Source organism: Sturnus vulgaris, chromosome 16 (assembly GCF_052056855.1).
Source record: "Sturnus vulgaris isolate bStuVul1 chromosome 16, bStuVul1.hap1, whole genome shotgun sequence".
NCBI classification, from domain to species: domain Eukaryota; kingdom Metazoa; phylum Chordata; class Aves; order Passeriformes; family Sturnidae; genus Sturnus; species Sturnus vulgaris.
In genome coordinates this window covers 2,369,781-2,387,191 of record NC_142258.1, presented here as the reverse complement: position 1 = coordinate 2,387,191, position 17,411 = coordinate 2,369,781, and the positions used below count along the sequence as shown (strand labels likewise).

Sequence of the window (17,411 nt, the reverse complement as noted above, 5' to 3'; positions counted from 1 at the left end):
GCTTTTTGTTCTTACAGTCTACATAAGGTTTTATTGCTATAGAATGTGATATGCCTTCACCTCCATGTAGTCCTTATCACTTAGGAAAACATTTTATTTAGCATCAGAAGAAAACCCTTAACATTCAGAGATATTAAAAAAAAATCACTACATCTGATCTGCTAGAGAAGGTGATCCCCAGAGCTGCAAAGGATTTACAAGCCAAATGCTCCAAAATAAGAGATTATATCTTAAATAGAGAGTATTCCTGAAGATGGGCACATGATTTGTTTCCTTAATCTTAAACAATATTAACAAACTGTGTGTTCTTGACAGCATTTGGCATCAGGCAGCAACTTGGCCATGCTCAGACTCTCTGGTCTGCTATAATCATGTTTTATATATGATTTTGGAAAATGCTGATCCAGCACAACAACAAAGTTGTGCGGGCAGCCAATTCACTCGCTGGTCTTGTAAAACTCATGGAGTTAAGGTTAATTTTGACAAAATGTGGATATAGCAGCCCTCCACAGATAAAAACTGCTATTTTGGAGCTGGCAGAGTGAAGAGATGCTGCTGCAGCACTGTACAGAGGTTAGCACTAGAATGCTCATCTGTGGTCCCAAATAACCTTGGTCGTATTCCCTTTCTGAGATACTCCACGGAAAACAAAATCCCCTTTCTCCCAAAAAGCTTGGTTACTACCTTTTTATTTTTGAATTTCTGCATACACAGCTGAGACTGTGTGGGTTTAAGACATAACAGTTGCCTTCTTGAGAATTAGTTCTTTTCCCCCTTGGGTAATTTTTAATTCGAGTAAGAGTCAGAAGCTAATTTTAGCCTCTTCTTCAGCAACAGAGAGCATACGAGCACTTGTCATCTGGAGTTGTGTGTCCTTTGTAGGGTGTGTGACCCAGATTTGCTGCTGCAGTGCTCTCTCAGCTGTACAAAGGAGTTCACTGGCTGCAGAGAAGGTTTAGGTGGGATTTGCCTGAAGAGCAGTATTGTGCTGTGATGAACTGAAAGCCCACAGAGCTCTTCTAGAACCAAAACACAGCAGGTTGTAGTTCTGGATTTCTAGTGAAACAGCTCTGCCTGCACTCAGCTGTAAGAGAATCCCTACCCAACACAGTCAAGATGCAGTAAATTAAAAATACTCAATAACCTGTCCAGTATTTCATGGACATTTTGGAAGGCTCCTCCTCAAATAGCACCCAGATACAACTGACAAGATTAAACAGGTTTTGGAAACTGTCACAGAACAGCAAAGGAATGGCAGACAAATAATGCAAATCTCCTTTGAAAGAGTAATCAGTTCCTTGACCTCTTTCATGCTCATTAAAAGGCATCGAAATGGCATCAGTTCATTCACACATGGACTCTGGAATGTAACCAAAAGATTCCAGAGTGCAGTAAGAAATGTTAAGAGGGAAGGTGATGAGGAGGAGTTTCTCCTAAAATGAAGAGTTTATGGTATAGTTTAATTGCATCACAGAAGGGCTGGCAGCTCCCAGCCTGGTGCCAAGGGCTCTTTGCACAGCTCCTGACTCGGGCTGGGATAGTGCTGGGTTTGTGTCTCACACGGAGACATGATACTACCAGTGAGATTATCAGAAAGTCTCTCTCTGAAACAAGATGCTATCGGCTCCCACCACGTGTCCCAAATTAAAGCATAAATGTTCTGGTGGGAAGAAAGACAATCTGGCACTCCACGCCTGACACACAGCAGACCTTGGGCACTGCATATGCACACACAGCATCAGCTTATCTGCAGTCTGTGAGGAAAAGGAGAAAAAACTGTGCTATTTTTTTCATTCACACCTTCCCTCTGAGATCCAATTTTTGTGGCCACATTTCCACGCTCTGCCAAACGGCAGTATCAGCATTTCCCTGCTCACACTGAAATCCTGTATAATTTACAGCACTCAGAGGGTTCAGCAGTGTAAAGTTCCCAGTACAAACAGTCTCAGTGCACACACCCCCAGCCAAGGCTCTGCCCAAACAACCTGCTCCGAACCGAGATGTCACCACAAGGAAATCAGGTCAGAAATTCCCATACAATCACCATGTAACAAACAGGGCACAGGGCAGGGCAGGAGTTGGACTCTAAATGCAGGAAGAAAACAGTAGAACTTCTATCACCCATCCTGAAACCAGGTCAAAAGCGACCTCACAGAGAAACACCAACACTGGTTGTCCTCAGGAAGCTCCTCTCTGCTCCTTTCAATCCATACTACTGCTCCATGTGCATGTTTGTACAGCTGAGGCTGGAATTCTAACGTCTGGAAGCACTGAATGCAGCTATTCCAGCCTGAATGATGACAGGACCAGGGTAAAAATCTCTCCAAAAGTCCGTCTATAAGTACCAATAAGTCTTTATGGTACTATAGAATGGTCTTGAGAGAAAATGCAAAATGGAAAGTGAAATGTGGCACTTGCTAGAAATAACATTAAATGGAAACAGCACAATTGCTGTTTTCTGTTTGAGTATCAGAATCTCATGAATGAACAGATCTTTGTGTTCAGAGAACTCACAGTTTTCTCTCTTGGGTCTTCTCCAGATGTTGCTTCAGAGACTCTCAATTCATACATTTGGGACGAATTACACACACAAATTCACCTTCTATTTATGCAAGAAGCATGCACACAAGTGCATCGTGTTAGAGAGATCCAAAACCAAGAAAGTTCCAAGCCCAAATTTATCCTCTTCCCTCCAACAGTGTCTGGTGTTCAAATAGCACAAAACATCTTGGGGGTTGTGGCTGTTTTTTCTTTTTTGCTTGCAAGTTCATAAGACTGCAGATCTTAGATGTTTGTCTTGCATCTTAACAGTCCACCTGCCTAACAGCTGTGCTCCACCACTGAAATTAGTGAATCAAACAGTCAGATATGTTATATTTCACTCTGCTTAACAGAGATCAGAAGGAGCCACAGTATCAGCAGGTTTTTGCTTCCATCCTGCTGGTCTCCCTCCCCTCAATGCAGTGCTGCTGTCTCAGAAGCAAGGGACATCAGCTGAGGGTAAAAGCAAAATGCTTTTACAGGCTGGGCTTTCAGGAAAATATCAAGAGTTTTGCAAGGCAATGCAAACCTGACAAGACTGCTCAAATGAATGGGATGATGACATCTCTGAGCTGTAGCCTATAGAACTGTTTTACACTTTAAAGCACCATTACATTTTGTGACTTCAGTTGTCTCTCTTGGATTCAATAACTCATCAATGACCCCTACAGCATCATCAATAAGATCCAGGGAATAACCATACAGAGGCCATGGAAACATATTTCAGCTGTCCAAGCAAATTGAAGATAAGACCAAAGACCCCCAGCACTGACAAAGCTGCTGAGTTCAAGGCATCTCATTTGGGAGACAGAGACACACTCAAATAACACACTTGGATACTCCTGGACCCACCAGTCTATTCTTGTTTCTCTATATTTGCTTTTAAAAAGACAGTCACGGCCACTTAGACATTATGGTAACCAACAGGAGGATTGTTCCTTTTTATCAAAACGCTCCTATTAAAATATAAATGTGACTCATTCAAAATTCAAGATCAAAACTCAACTCTGGAGTGACTTACTCATAAAACCCTGCCAGTTTCTTTGTTAGAGTGTGCAGCTCCAAGAGCATTTTTCAATTAGCCACCTCACTGCTCCAAGTCCTTTTTCTACATTCCTTATTTCACACTGCTCTGAAAATGCTGAGCTTCACACTTCCAAGGAAAAAGGCAGTCAGCTAGAACAAACGGGCTCAATCTGAATGGCAAAGCACTACAGAAAATGTGATTTGGGTCGGACTGCTGCAGCATCAGCCATCCACTTGACATGACCACTGTGATTTTTCACTTGGTTTTTAGCTATGCTCACACTGAAACTCTTTGGGATCAAATCATTTATCCTCCATTCATTGTTTTGCCAAAGTTTCTGGTGCTGAATAAATGAATAGCTGGTAATGGCTGCAGAGTCTATGTTAACATAAAATAACGAGACACTGTGGACATGCACACGTGCAACCCTAATGAGTATTTAGCTCCAGTGCTGTTGGAAGGCACAGCAGTAAACTGGGAACTGTCATTTTCTCCAATTAACTTTCAGGTTTTCTTCTTTTTGAAGGTGCCACCCAAATGCCAAACTTCCTCCAACCCGCTTTCCAGATCACACGTACCTGCAATCATGAATATATAGTACATAATTACAGTGCCTTTTTAAGGACCTCATGGTACTCACAGTCATGCTACAACATTCTCGTGATTTAGATATGCTGGAGAAAAAAACATCACCCAGCATCTCCCACAAATTCAGCCTCTCAAGTGCAGGAAACTCCAGGTGATTAACTGAGCATAGCTGCACTGCAGTTTCAGAAGCAGAGCAAGGTGAATGGATTAATAAATATTAAACAAATATTAACAGCAGTACAACAAAGAAGACTTTTCTTTCATTCAGAGCTTCACCTGAATAAAAAGAAACCAAAACAGAAAGCCTTATAATAATATCAGAACAGGCATGGGAGCATATCAGCATGGCTCACTTAGTTTATCACATCTCAAAGGTCTTGATACATTTGCAGGGTGTAAAACCAGCTGGACCTTCCCATCTGCAATTGTACTGCACATAAAAGGCCTGAGAGGAGAACCTGGTCCAGGCAGCTCTGTACTCAGATGTTTCTCATCTCAGGCATAAATGATAGTTTAGTCACAGCCCTTAAAAGCATTTGGAAGCTGGATCCCAAGCAGAACGGTGTGTTTCTATACAATAAAGACTTTTGTTATGAATATTCTCCCTGAAGTTCCCCCATCAGCAGAAATTGTTGCTGCTGACAGCAAACTCCACTGAATGACATGTGTATGTGAGTTGCTCTCTTCCAAAACAGATGGCAGAGAGACACTACTGCTTCTTTAAAGCACAGTGAAATCCATCTGACTTCTCCATTCTACACAGCTTTAGAAACAAAAGCACAGAAGAACACCTTCCTCCCATGCCCTGACACTCATTAGAGCTCACATGTTGACCCATGTACTGTAAATAGCCGTCCTTCAGAGCGAGGTCATGCACAAGCAGCTCCCAGCTCATCAAGCCATTTGCATGATTCAGAGGCACTTTCCCCCAAAATTCAGCCTTCACTGCACGTTTCCTCATCTTTTTTAGCAGTGACCTTGGCTAGATTCCCACCTCACTGCCAACCCACGATTTTCAGATGATGGTGCCACGATTGACAAACAGGGAGCTGCTCACGTCAGGAATCGATACGCCCAAGCCTTCAATCAGAAATGCCAAAGCTGTTTTAAAATCTGTGCCCTGTATTAATGGATTTGAATGGATTTGAATGGAGATGCTTGATTTACAGTAGGGGAGCAACAAATCAATGATCCTTTATGACATGTCACATCTCGGGACAGTGTCCCCTCGTCCTGCTGTGTCGGGGGGATGATGACTTGCCACTTCACAGACATCTGTGATCTATTAGACAACACTTGCAGTAGTTTAATATCATCCCACTCTGAGTGTCCATCTTTCTTCTCTGGATGAGAGGCATGAAAGCATAAATTAAAATCTCCTGGGTGATGAAACGGTCTCCTTCAGATTTGCCTTTTCTAAATTTAACTGCGACTGCTGCGACGTGTCCATATGATTCTGTGTGGGAGAATTTATCAGCACAGTGTTGTTTAAACAGGTCAGTGCATCAGGATGGGTACCCAAATCTCCTCCTCCTTTGAACACTGTCCAGCAGCCAGTGTTTTATAACAAAATCATCAACATTTAGTCATTTCCATAGAACTTAGATTGTAGCCCACCACTTGCCAAAGAGTTTTCGTCCTGTTTTAATTTTCTCCGTGGAATTTGGATGGTTGGAGGGGCTACCTCATTCCTTAACTTGGGCTGCCAGTTCCTTAACTGAGAATATCAAGTATTAAAGCACTGACATACTGGATGAGTAACACCTGTTGATTAACACTAGAAATACCAAATTTCTTAACAGTTTTGGCTCTCCAAAAAAACCCCAAAAATAAAGGAGCTGAAAAAACCCATCGTTTTCCAAACACCCATTAGTAGCTGAGAAGTACTCACACAGACAACCCCAATAATCCAAAACCAATGACTGCATTAATTTTTCCTAATGCCAAAAAAAAAACCAAAAAAAAAAACCTGCTAAAAAAAAAAAAAAGAGCAGACTCCATTCATTTTATCAGCCTTAATTTATGAATCTCAGAGAAAGGAGTAGCTGAAAGTAGGGAAAGCAGGCAGAGAGGTATCACAATGCCATATCCCAGCAGCACAACATGCTGTAATCACCATCAAGAGTAAGGAGTTGTCCTGATCTGTGACTATCTGCCCCATTTAGGACTTTAAAAGTATCCAGTAATTACAGGTGAGCCCAAAAAAATGACTTTATGAAAAGTTATGGATGATCAGTGTGTCAGTGAGCTATATTTGAAATCTATCAGCTCTTGATGGCCAATTTTGTACTACATGAGTAAAGCAAGTTCTAATAACTCACTTGGGACTTCACTCCAGTACTTACAAGCTACGTGCTTTTCATATTCATAAAACAAAACTAATTGCCTTTCATGGATGAAATGTTTGAAGAATTTTTAATCCACGTCAGCTGCAAACTCTAAAAATCCATTCCCATATATTTCAAAATCCCCCTCCCACCTGCTCACTTGTAACATGTTTGCTGCAAACAAACTATGAGGCAGAAAGAATCATCACGCTCCTACATTAGAATTATTTGTATTATTTTTTACAGGTTACTCCTAAAATCAGCTGCCCACATTTTCACATGCTTAAAATAAACTGAAAACACTATTGAGTGAGGGGAAAAATAAGCAAAATCTCCCATTCCTACTAGGAAGCAGTTACAAGAACAGGTTTACTCCTTTGCTGCAGCGTGCTACGCCAGATTTTTAAGCAAGTGTTCACACGTGATAATTAAAATGTGTTACAAATGAAAGGCAACAACTCTTGCAGTAACTCTTCCACGTGCATGTTCCCACCCCCAGCTCTCATAAAACTATGAAGGTGAGAGCTGTCCCCTCTGGAAAACCAGAATTATCCCATATGTAGAGTGAACTCCACAGAGCAGTCTGCAGCTTTCGAGGGTTGATGGGTCATGTTTTCTAGTGTGAAGGCTTCAGTTTGCATTCCGATTTTTCAGCCTTCCCTTGCACTTCTCTACAGGATGACACCAGGCTTGTGCAAGAGGCAGCAAGCTTCAACCCCATCCCAATTTTCCAAAATCTCCACGGCTTGAGGATCAGTGTCTGGAATACACTAAATATTCACCATGGGAGGAAGGAAGAGCTGGCTCCTCTTCCACTAGGTGACAGGAATTACTTTTGCCAGTGCTGTGGTCACTGAAGGGCTCCACTGCCAGCTGCCCATTTCAAGCCAGGCTTGCTATGCCTGCAGAAGCTGAGCAGATAAACACTTCCAAGCAATCTCCTCAGGAAACCCGAGTGCAAATCAGGCAACAGCAATATCAAGATACGTATGTGCAATCCCATCTTGGGGGATGAGAAATGTGGATTTCTTGGTCTCTAATAACCCTACTAAAAATTCTGTTCCATTTTTAAAGCCCTGTTTCTCATGTGCCACTGCCGTAGATAAGCCTGAAAAAGACTGATAAATAGAAAATGTAAATACCAGAAGTTTAGGTCAAGTATGCAAATGCCTATTTCTGAGACTGTCATTTTAATTTTCTCTTAAGTCCCCATTCACCAACTTGTGTTATCTAGGCACATGACTTTGTAAATTCTTCAGGTCAGGAGCTGTCCCAATCCATTTCACGTTCCGCTGCAATTGCCTCTATTACATCATAGCATTAATGTGGCAAAATTAATAAAAATGTAAATGTATCAGGGGACTGCAGCGTAATTTTGGAAAATAACTCTGCTTGGTTTAACTGTCTTGGACAGTTAAAATTCTAACTAGGACACAAATTTTGAGCATGGCTTACAAACAGTTTGGCTTATTTAGCATGTGCAGCAGGGAAGCAAACTCCAGCAATGAAATAGGCTGACCTGGTGCAGATATGGATGGGAGGGTAACCTTCCCAGTGTGAACTCATGCAATCTTTTGGAATCTGAAGAGAACCAGCTCCTCCAGCTTGGGAAAGCCATGAGGACAAGCAGCTGCCCTGCTCACTGTGACCAGCCCAGTGATGGGGCTTCACGAGCACCAGCCAAGCTCAGCCTCTCCTGGGCATTCCCTCGTGGTTCTGGGTGAATCACGACTTTCTCCACCTCCTTTGGGCTGAATGTTCATGTACACTGTGCACGTCCTTCCTCGGAGCCCAGCAGCAGCTCCCTGAGCAACCAACAAATGTGTGATGCTGCCTGTAATGAAAGGGAGCCTTTAGAGGTGCAAAGGCTGAGCCAGGCTGCTCCAGCTCCCTCCTGGTGATCACCACAGCCAGGAGATGATTCTGCATCCAAACTGAGCTTTGCTTTAAGGAATTCTACACGTGAAATACCTCATTACCCACAGCAAGACTCCAGGCCAATACCCATTAAGGAACCTGGTAGGAAAAAGGGGTTTTTCTACTCATTGGCTATGCCAAGTCATTGGCACGGATGGGGATTTAAAAGGCAGATTTAATTATAGTAGGTAAAACCCACAGATGATCAAGCTGCAGTGTCAGAAAACCATCAGAACTGAACACTGACCCATTTGGGTTGTTTGCTGAACTTTAATCACTTTCCAAGTCTGACAGCTGCTCAAACTTAATTGCTCATTACACTTGTAAATAAAAACTGATCTCACTCTCTGATTAGCCAACCATCTTATAGTTGCCATAACAACTTCTTGTCTAATAAGTGATTTCAGATTTACCATTATTTGTACTAGCAGAAAATTTCACAAAGGTCTGAGTTCGCTCTTTTCAGCAAAATACCCTTCTAATTAAAACCACGGAAAATCAGTAGAGAAAGGGCAGCTCAAAGATAATGAAAAAAACAAGCTATTTACTACAACAGCTTAAATGTGAGCTCAGGATAACACAAACCCAAATACATGCTGCAGCCAGCCCAACCTCTACATCCCACTATCAATCATCTTATTATCATGCCTATATCCCATAACAATTGCTCAGGAAAATACCAGACAGAATTCGGGAAATAACTCGGGTCACAGTGTGGAGATGGATTTCAAAATTCACTCCAGATGAAATATTCCAATAAAATTTGCATATTTTCTCTCCTAATCCTTAAATTAGGAACCAATTAACTGGCGAAATTCCTTAACACTCTGTTCACTGATCAGAGAGCTTTTTGATAAAAATTGAGGAGTTAAGATACTCAAAAATTCATATCAAAGAGGGGGAAGTGTTGAGCCCAACAGATATCCATTGCTTCAACTGCAATCAATGAGGTTTAGGAGGAAAAGCTACAGCATAGTATCTCATCTCTGGATCACTTCAGTCAAAACCACACTTAGGCAGGACTTCTTGGGCAAAACTACTAATTAAAGCCTTGCAGATGGTTTAAAAAAGCATCTGTATTTCAGTAAGTATTTAGTCACCAAAGCTTAAGTAAAATGCATATATTCAATATACAGATGTATTTATTAGTCTCAGAAGACAAAGCTATGAAATATCTCTCATCTGAAGGCCCAGAATACCATAAAACTTTCCAAAATTTGCTGGCAAAGCTGCTGAAGCTTGCAATTTATTTAATATACCCAAGGTAGCTTTTTGTGTTTATGGACAAGGAAAGGCACCACCTTCCTTCCAACAGGAAAATAAATGCAGAAAGCTATAATTGAGACAAAATTAAAAAAAAAAAAAAAAAAAAAGTCAGCAAACACCAGATTTTTAAAAGGGACTTTTTGCATTTATTAAGCTAGGCAAAAAATGGGATTTCTTTTTTTTTTTAATTTTTTTGTTATTTGGGTTAAATAGGAAGCAAGTCATATTTCTTGCAGTAAATGCATCCCATGAAAATAAAGAGGATACAACATGTTCAAGTTAACATCTTCAACATTCCTGACCACATTTGGGATGCAACAAAGTCTTCTCTGCCTTAAGAACACGAAACCAATGCTCTGAAAAATTCTTGGTATTCAAACACAGATTAAACAGCTTACAACACAAATCTGTGCCTTCACATTGTGTATGTTTTCTTTGATCTGAATTTGAACAAATAATTTCTCCCCAAGCTAATTTAACCCAGAAGGTTTCCGAGGAGCAGCTGGGGAACAGGCTGCCCTACTCTCAAGGAATAAGCAGGCTACAAGTAACCAACAGGTTTCTTCTGACTCTCTCCTTATTTTTGAGTTTCCTGATGCTCCCTGAGACTACACTGAGCTGCCAAAAGCTGTGAACCAAGAGATACAGGAGCATGGGTAAATACTCCATATGCCAGGAATTGCTCAAACACAGACAGGGCATGGATTTTTTTCATCCTTAATATTTGATTTTGTAATGAATTACAGCATTGTGGAGCTTACCTTACTGACAGGTAGAAAACAATTGTGGAGTGTATATTTAAATTTAAAGACAGTGCTGCCAATAACAGACTGGCTGGATTTATTTGCATCTCCCTTTCCAGAGTGATGGGAAATGTTGCCTATAGCTGGAAGATCTGACTCCCTGGGTTATATAAAAACATGTCCACCTGTAGCAAAGGAGCTGCTTCTAAGAGAAAAGAGACCCAGCTCTAGCAAAGCTTTTAGACCAGTATCTTTTGTGCTGAAGAATCAATTTTTAAAGAGCCTTTTGCCACTGACAGTAACTGAAACGATTGGGCAGAACCATCAGCAGAATAACTACACAAATACAGAAGATAAGGCTTATCTATCCTTGGTAGGATTTTTATGCACAGCAACAAGTTTCTTTTACATAGAAAACTAGGAATTCCCCAGGCAGATGTAAATGAGAAAGAGGAAAACTAGTTCTGGATGATCTGTGTTTCACAGGCTGGGTTTTCGGGTCTCTTCCTCACTTTTCAGGGATTATCTCAACAGAACTTCTGCAAGAGATGTTGCTGTCCCTCCACGGAGCACTGTCACTGAGAATACCACAAATGCCTTCAACGCCTTCAAAAACTGTTATTTAAAAACTCAACATAGTTTATGAAATCATAGGAAAGTCTGCCTACCTTAAAACTGCTCCTCACTAAGGAAAACAGAGTACTTTTTTGGAGGAAAATTGTTTTGGATGAAACATTACATCAGTTGGAAGGGTTTGTGGGCATTTTCTGTGGTTTTTAGGCAAGCATATTTTATATATGGAGTTTAAAAAATCTGCTGAGCTCATGAACAGAGCAGGAACAAACTGGGAACAAGCTGTCCTCACTCTCATGTATAGATGGCTATTAGAAGCATATGGAATATACATTTAAGCATACCATGCTGAAAGAGATAAAACAGCATTACCCAAAAATACACGTTATAATACCTTCATGAACTACAATCTGCTTTTGTGCCTATAAAATAAATCCTGTCTTAGTAACCCAGTATTAAATGGCATTATACTAATTACCCAGCTTCACACGTGTACATAGTTTCTCCAAGTTGCCAGACTCATGACTCAGTACTTATTTGCTTCTTTAAAAGCAAAGATATCCATTTTTGTATTTCATGGAGATTTTCCTTACAACATAATCCATTGTCATGAAGTGAAAGCAGATCCAAATAATCTTCTAAAACTAAAAGCACTTTATCAGGCTCTTTTTGCATGACAAGCACAATTCTGAATGAGCAGTGGGGGGGATGGATTTCTAACAACTGACCAGCTACAGGAGTACCTAGAAAAGTATTTCAGCTCTGAGGACAGAACTTCTTGTGCCTTTTTCACTGCTGACAAAGGCAAAATTCATCTTTTTGATACAGCAAGAAAAGTTACTGCCACCTTGTATGGAGAAAAGCTTCCCTTAGAATAAGGGACAAAGCTTCCATGGTTGTGTGTAAATGCAAAGGATTTTTTATTTCATTATATAGCAATGAATGATGAGAGAGAGGATTCAGAGCCCAACAACACACTGCAAAAATGATATTTTACAGGGACCACATCCTAAGATTATGGTGTGCACTTTAAACACTGATCTCTAGCATTGGGGAAAGGCTTGACTATAACAAAAAAAAATGTTTCACTTACAGCACAGCAAAGTAGTAAGTTTACTCTGAAGGGAACTTAGGGAAATTTTGGACAAGAAAGCCTGGATTAATGCCTCCCACAAGACTACCACGAGCTGCTGGCTCTAATGCATTTCTCTGCTCCTACATGTAGCCATCAACTCACTTATTTAAGAACTGTTTTTATTCTGAGAATCATAAAAATCTTAGAGATATAAGAAACCTGAAGGCTCAAGTGCTTCTTATGGAAGGAAAAATAAAAAGGTGTTTTAAACCCCCTTGGCTGAAGCATTTTCCCATTAAAAAGAAAGAAAAGGGGGGGGGGAACAAAACAGCAGCTCTGAAAACAGCCTGTATCCACCATATATATTATCAATTTAACAGCCTTGAATGGAAACTGCAAGTGCTTTGATAAAAATCAATTGAAAAGCTGTCTGCCTCACTGCTGCTTCAATAAAGTGTCTCTGTATCTTTTGCTGAAACCTTGTTTTTGTAGTCTCCTTAAACAATACTCTGTATTAAATCACCACGCTGTTTTTCCTCCAAAAACAGACTCCCAAGCAAGTGCCCAGGTCAGCACTGTGCATTGAAACTTCCCTTCTGCAACAGAGACCAGGGGTGTAAACCAGCAGCACCTGATCCCCACTCCCAGCCACACAGGACAACTTCATTTCTACTGTATTGTTAAAAATTAACTTTCAAGTCTCGCTGCACTTAATTCAGGTGCTGAACTTCACTCCCAGAGGTCTCTGGCTCTGGGTCAGGCAGGTTTGGGGCTGTGTGAGAAGAGCTGAGTTTAGCAGCACACAAAGCCCTAACCAGAGCCTAACCAAATAAGCATTTTCCTGAAGCCTTTGCAAAGTCTCCAGAGTAAAACAAAACAAAACAAAACAAAACCCTAAACCAGGCTTTCCTGTGTGCTCACGTGTAAGCCATATGGCCACTATCAAATAAGCAGAATGGCTAAAAAAGAGTCACCAACACTCCACATCCTTGTAATTCAATCAGCTTTAATCATCGAGGATGTTTTCACTAACTTGCAGCAAGGGTATTTGTTCTAATAACCTTGAATAGAGTGGTGACACTTTAAAGATGGTTCCATTGAACAAAGAAAGATAAAAACGCAATTTATGGCAGGATGGTGAATCTCAAGGCAAATTCCCACTACTGTAAATTGCAGCTTTTTCTCCAGGCTGATCCCTCTCCACACAGCAAGCACTCTGTCAGCACTGCTTTACTACACATCTTCCTGCTCTTCTGCTCCTCCCTGGTCAGGATATTCTTCAACAGAAAAAATAAACAGTTCAGTTGTAAGAACTGGGCCAGTACCCAATGCCACAAAGGATCTTGTCAACATCAATGTACTTGGCAGCCTAAGAAACCCATGGCACCCAATTCCACCCTCACCAGCCTTCACAAAAGACCTTCTGAAAAACACCTCAAAAAACCCTTGGGAAGTACTGGATTCTGCTATAAAATCCTGGGTGAGATTTTTGGTTTATGTGTAAAATGATGCTATAAGCTAAGCTCCCTTCACAGCAACCTCCAGCTAAAAAGCAATATGGAATGAAAATGGGATTTTTTGAGTTCAGGAATCTCTCAGGTACAGCTGCCTGCCTTCCACACAACAGCCCCACCAAAAACCAACCCCTCTTCTCAGGAGAGGATTTTATTGGAGACACAAGGATAACTTAGTATCCACAGGTCAATCAAAGTATTACAGCAAAATTAGGTGAGGCTTGTAATTAGCAGCCATGGTAATTGCTTATATTGTTTCTGCTATGTCACCACCGGGAATTAAATAGAGGGTGCCATATTAGCCAGTCCAAAAATCAGGTAGGTTTCAGCCATGAGGAACCTGGCTGCCATTTCAACTGGCACTTTAGATGCAGGAGACTCTATCCATCTCCATTACAAATCCTCTGAGCTCATCCTAGCATTACTTTCCCACATTAAGCAAAAGAGTTAACATAAAAAGCCTGCCTAGCTTCAGACATTATCCAGATAAAGAAGAGAAAAGAGAAAATCCCTTGTATTACCTCTCTCAGCTCTCCCCAAACCTTTTCTGACATCTTTGTTCTATTCAGACCTGGCATTTATCTGCAGATATTGTAGAGCCCTAATTAAATCTTCTCGTGAACCTCTGCTACTTCCTGGCAGGGAACACACATTCTTGGTGTGCTGACGGACCTACAGGATTTTCTGCACTTCTTCCTTATGGTGAGTGTTAGGCCTTGCTTGAAAACATCACAACTGTGTACAACACAATATGTTTAAACAGAAATACAAAATTATTCCATTTCTTTCAAAGAATGAAGAGAAACATAAGTGAAAATTATATTCCACAAGCTCATTGGGAAAACAAACTGTGGAAGCACTGGGCAAATAGCAGTGGCTGAGAACAAGGCATGCTTTTGTTTTACTGCTGTCTCAGAAAGGGATAACTGGCAGCGATAGGAAAAGCAGAAAAATTTGTCTTCCAAAATAAAATCTGCAGTTATCTCTTCCCCCTGGGAGTTAAAAAAAAACATTCTGAAAGTGAAGCTGAATTTTGCGTTAAGGGAAGCTGCACACCTAACCTTATCTGATGGAAGCAGCTCAGTGTTCAAAGCCTCAAAGTTGGCAGGGCTCGTTCAGCGAGCGAAGGGATGTGAGAGCTGTGAAAACCTTTGCACTCTGGAGTTAAAGAGGCAGAAGGCTAAAAAAGCAGATTTTACTGCTCCTCGCTCCCTGCCCCCCAACAATTCTTTAGCTTCTTCAAACCACTGAGTGATGCTAAAAGAAGCTGCCAATGAAGAGAGGAGGAATTGCTGCCTTCTCTTCCCAGGCTGACGGCAGAGGCCTGGCCCAGCAGCAGCTGTGCTGGCAGGGCTGCTCTGATGGCCAAACACAACAAAGCCAATTCACTCTAAAATCACCTTTCACTCGAGCTGTTCTCGTTATTCTCCTCCGACTCCTGGCGCTTCTCTCCCTCAGCAGAAGAAATAAACACCCCAGATGGCTGAGGATAAACAGCAAGTTATACATATGCTCCATATAGCCTGGCAAAGAGAGCCCAGCCATGCTCAGAGCACAGCATGAGCTTCACCCATGCAAGGGCCTTTTACCTCGACGAGGAGGTGTCCCTGCACGTGGGGATGAGTAAAGGACTAGAAAAGAGGTTTGAGGCCATGAGCTGATACTCTGCAAAATTTTCTCCAAAGACTTCCATCATTCCATAAATCAATGTAGAATAGCTATAGGCAAGACTACACAAAGCTCTATGTTAAAGAATCACAGAATGGTTTGGGTTGGAAGGGACATTAAAGATCATCTCATTCCACTCCTGCCATGGGCACGAACACCTTCCACTATCCCAGGTTGCTCCAAGCCCCGTCCAACCTGGCCTAGAACACTCCCAGGCATGGGGCAGACCCAGCTTATCTGGGCAACCTCTGCCAGGGCCTCCCCACCCTCACAGAGAAGCATTTCCTCCCAATATTCCATCTACCCTTACTCTCTTGTCAGTTTGAAGCCATTCTCCTTTGTCCTGTTACTCCAGACCCTTGTAAATAGACTCTCTTCATCTTTCCTGCAGGTTCCTTTCAGATATGGGAAGGCCACAATTAGGTCAGCCCAAGGCCTCCTCTTTTCTAGGATGAACAATCCCAATTCTCCCAGCCTTCCCTCGCAGGAGACATGCTCGACTGAGCATCACCTTGGCTTTGGGACTGCCCGCCCTCCTGCACTGCAGGAACCTGAGCCAGCCTTTTCCTTCCCACCGCAATGTCAGAGATCTTAAATTTCTCCAGGGCCCAACAGAGGAAAGCAGGAGGCACTGAGAGCCCACCCAGCTGAGGTGAAAACTCAAGAGTCACCAAGTGATGCCCAGACTATCTCCATTCTCCTCTTTGCCCCAGCCATGGCAACCCGGACCAAAACAAGAGTAGCCATGAAAGAACACATCTGTCGGAGGGAGGGAGTAGCCACAGCAGCCCAGGGAGGCCTAGACTGGCCACGAAGTGAAAACTCGCTGAGAATAACCTGCTAATGGCACCAAAGCGTTACCAAAACCACAGTTCAGCCTCCGGGCTGAAAACTGAGCACGTACTTGTGTCTCTAAACCACTCCACCCCATTGCCCACTCAGAGGTACAGAGGTTTCAGAACTTTGGGAAAAAGTGGATCAATGACAGGGTGGTCTGGAAGAAGGTGCTCAACTTAAGGAAAAGGAGCTGGGGGATGCAACAACTTTCCTTCATCCATCTCGATGTGGAGTCACTGTCTTCTCAGGGACAATAGCCTGTCCAAAGTCCCCCCTGTTCCCCAGACCTCGTCTGACCTCTGATCTCTCCACAACCCCCACTAACCCCAGAGTCCCCCACTGAGGCCTCCAGCACTCCCTAAATGCCAAAGCTTTCCAGCACCTCCAAGCCCCCACCAGCCCTGGCATCTCTTCTCCCCAGAGACCCTCCCGCACCTCCAGAGGCCCCCGACAGCCCCCAGAGCTGCCTCACCACCTCCAGATCCCCATCAACCCGCACTGATCCCCATCACCCCCAAAACACCTCCAATAAGCCCCAGAGCCTCTTACCGAGCCCAAATTTCCACCATAGGCTCTCACAGACTCTCCACCCACCGCTCCCACAGCTCCTCACAGACCCCCCACAGCCCCCACAGCCCCTCACAGACTCCCAGAACGCCCCACTGGCTCCACCCGCGCCCATTGGCCGAAGCCCCCGCTGTCTCCCCAGGCTTCCCCGGGCCCCTCCGCGCTCCCCAGGCCGCCGTACCGAGGCTCTGCCCCACCGGGGTGCTGAACGGGTTCCCCAGCAGAAACTCCATCTTGGGATGACAACAAACAGCGGCCCAGCGCCCACCCCTCCCGCACCGCGCCCTGACCGACAGCCACGCGCACCAACCACAACGCGCTCTGACGGGCGGGTCCCGCCTCCCTACGCTCGATTGGACAGATGCTGGACGCGCGGCAAAGCCATTAGTTAAAAAGCGTGTCAATCACTGTCAAGAGGGGAGCCCGCCCCCACGGTAGTCCCGGCCCTTTCCCCGCCTTCCCTTTGATGGACAGCGGGAACACCGAAACTGCCATTTCCCATTGGGCAAAGGCCTAAACCATCTGTAATATTATTGGGTAAAAGGAACGTCAATCATCCCAGCCCTCTCCGCCCCGAGGGCACGGTCCCGGCTCTGATTGGCTGACACGGATTTCTCGCTCTCTGATTGGTGTCTGGCCTCCCCACCCACCCCACGCCCATTGGCGGCTGAGGCAGTCACGTGCCGCCCTTAGCAACGCACCTGGGCTTCCTTAGCGACGGGAGCTGAGGCGCGGGTGGGAACCGGGTACCGGGTACCGGGTACCGGG

At 43.3% G+C, this 17,411-nt stretch overlaps 1 protein-coding gene across 4 annotated transcripts in view; it reads right to left on the bottom strand.

Moving 5' to 3' along the window:
- Positions 1-16,927, bottom strand: part of TOM1L2 (target of myb1 like 2 membrane trafficking protein) — a 51,652-nt gene extending 34,725 nt beyond the window's left edge. For all 4 annotated transcript variants that reach the window (XM_088174250.1, XM_088174251.1, XM_014871101.2 and 1 more), the window contains exon 1: positions 16,825-16,927. In XM_088174250.1, coding sequence (XP_088030376.1) covers positions 16,825-16,876 — 52 coding nt within the window. In that variant the 5' untranslated portion in view covers positions 16,877-16,927. The remainder of the gene's footprint in view (positions 1-16,824) is intronic.
- Between the last annotated feature and the right edge of the window lie 484 nt (positions 16,928-17,411).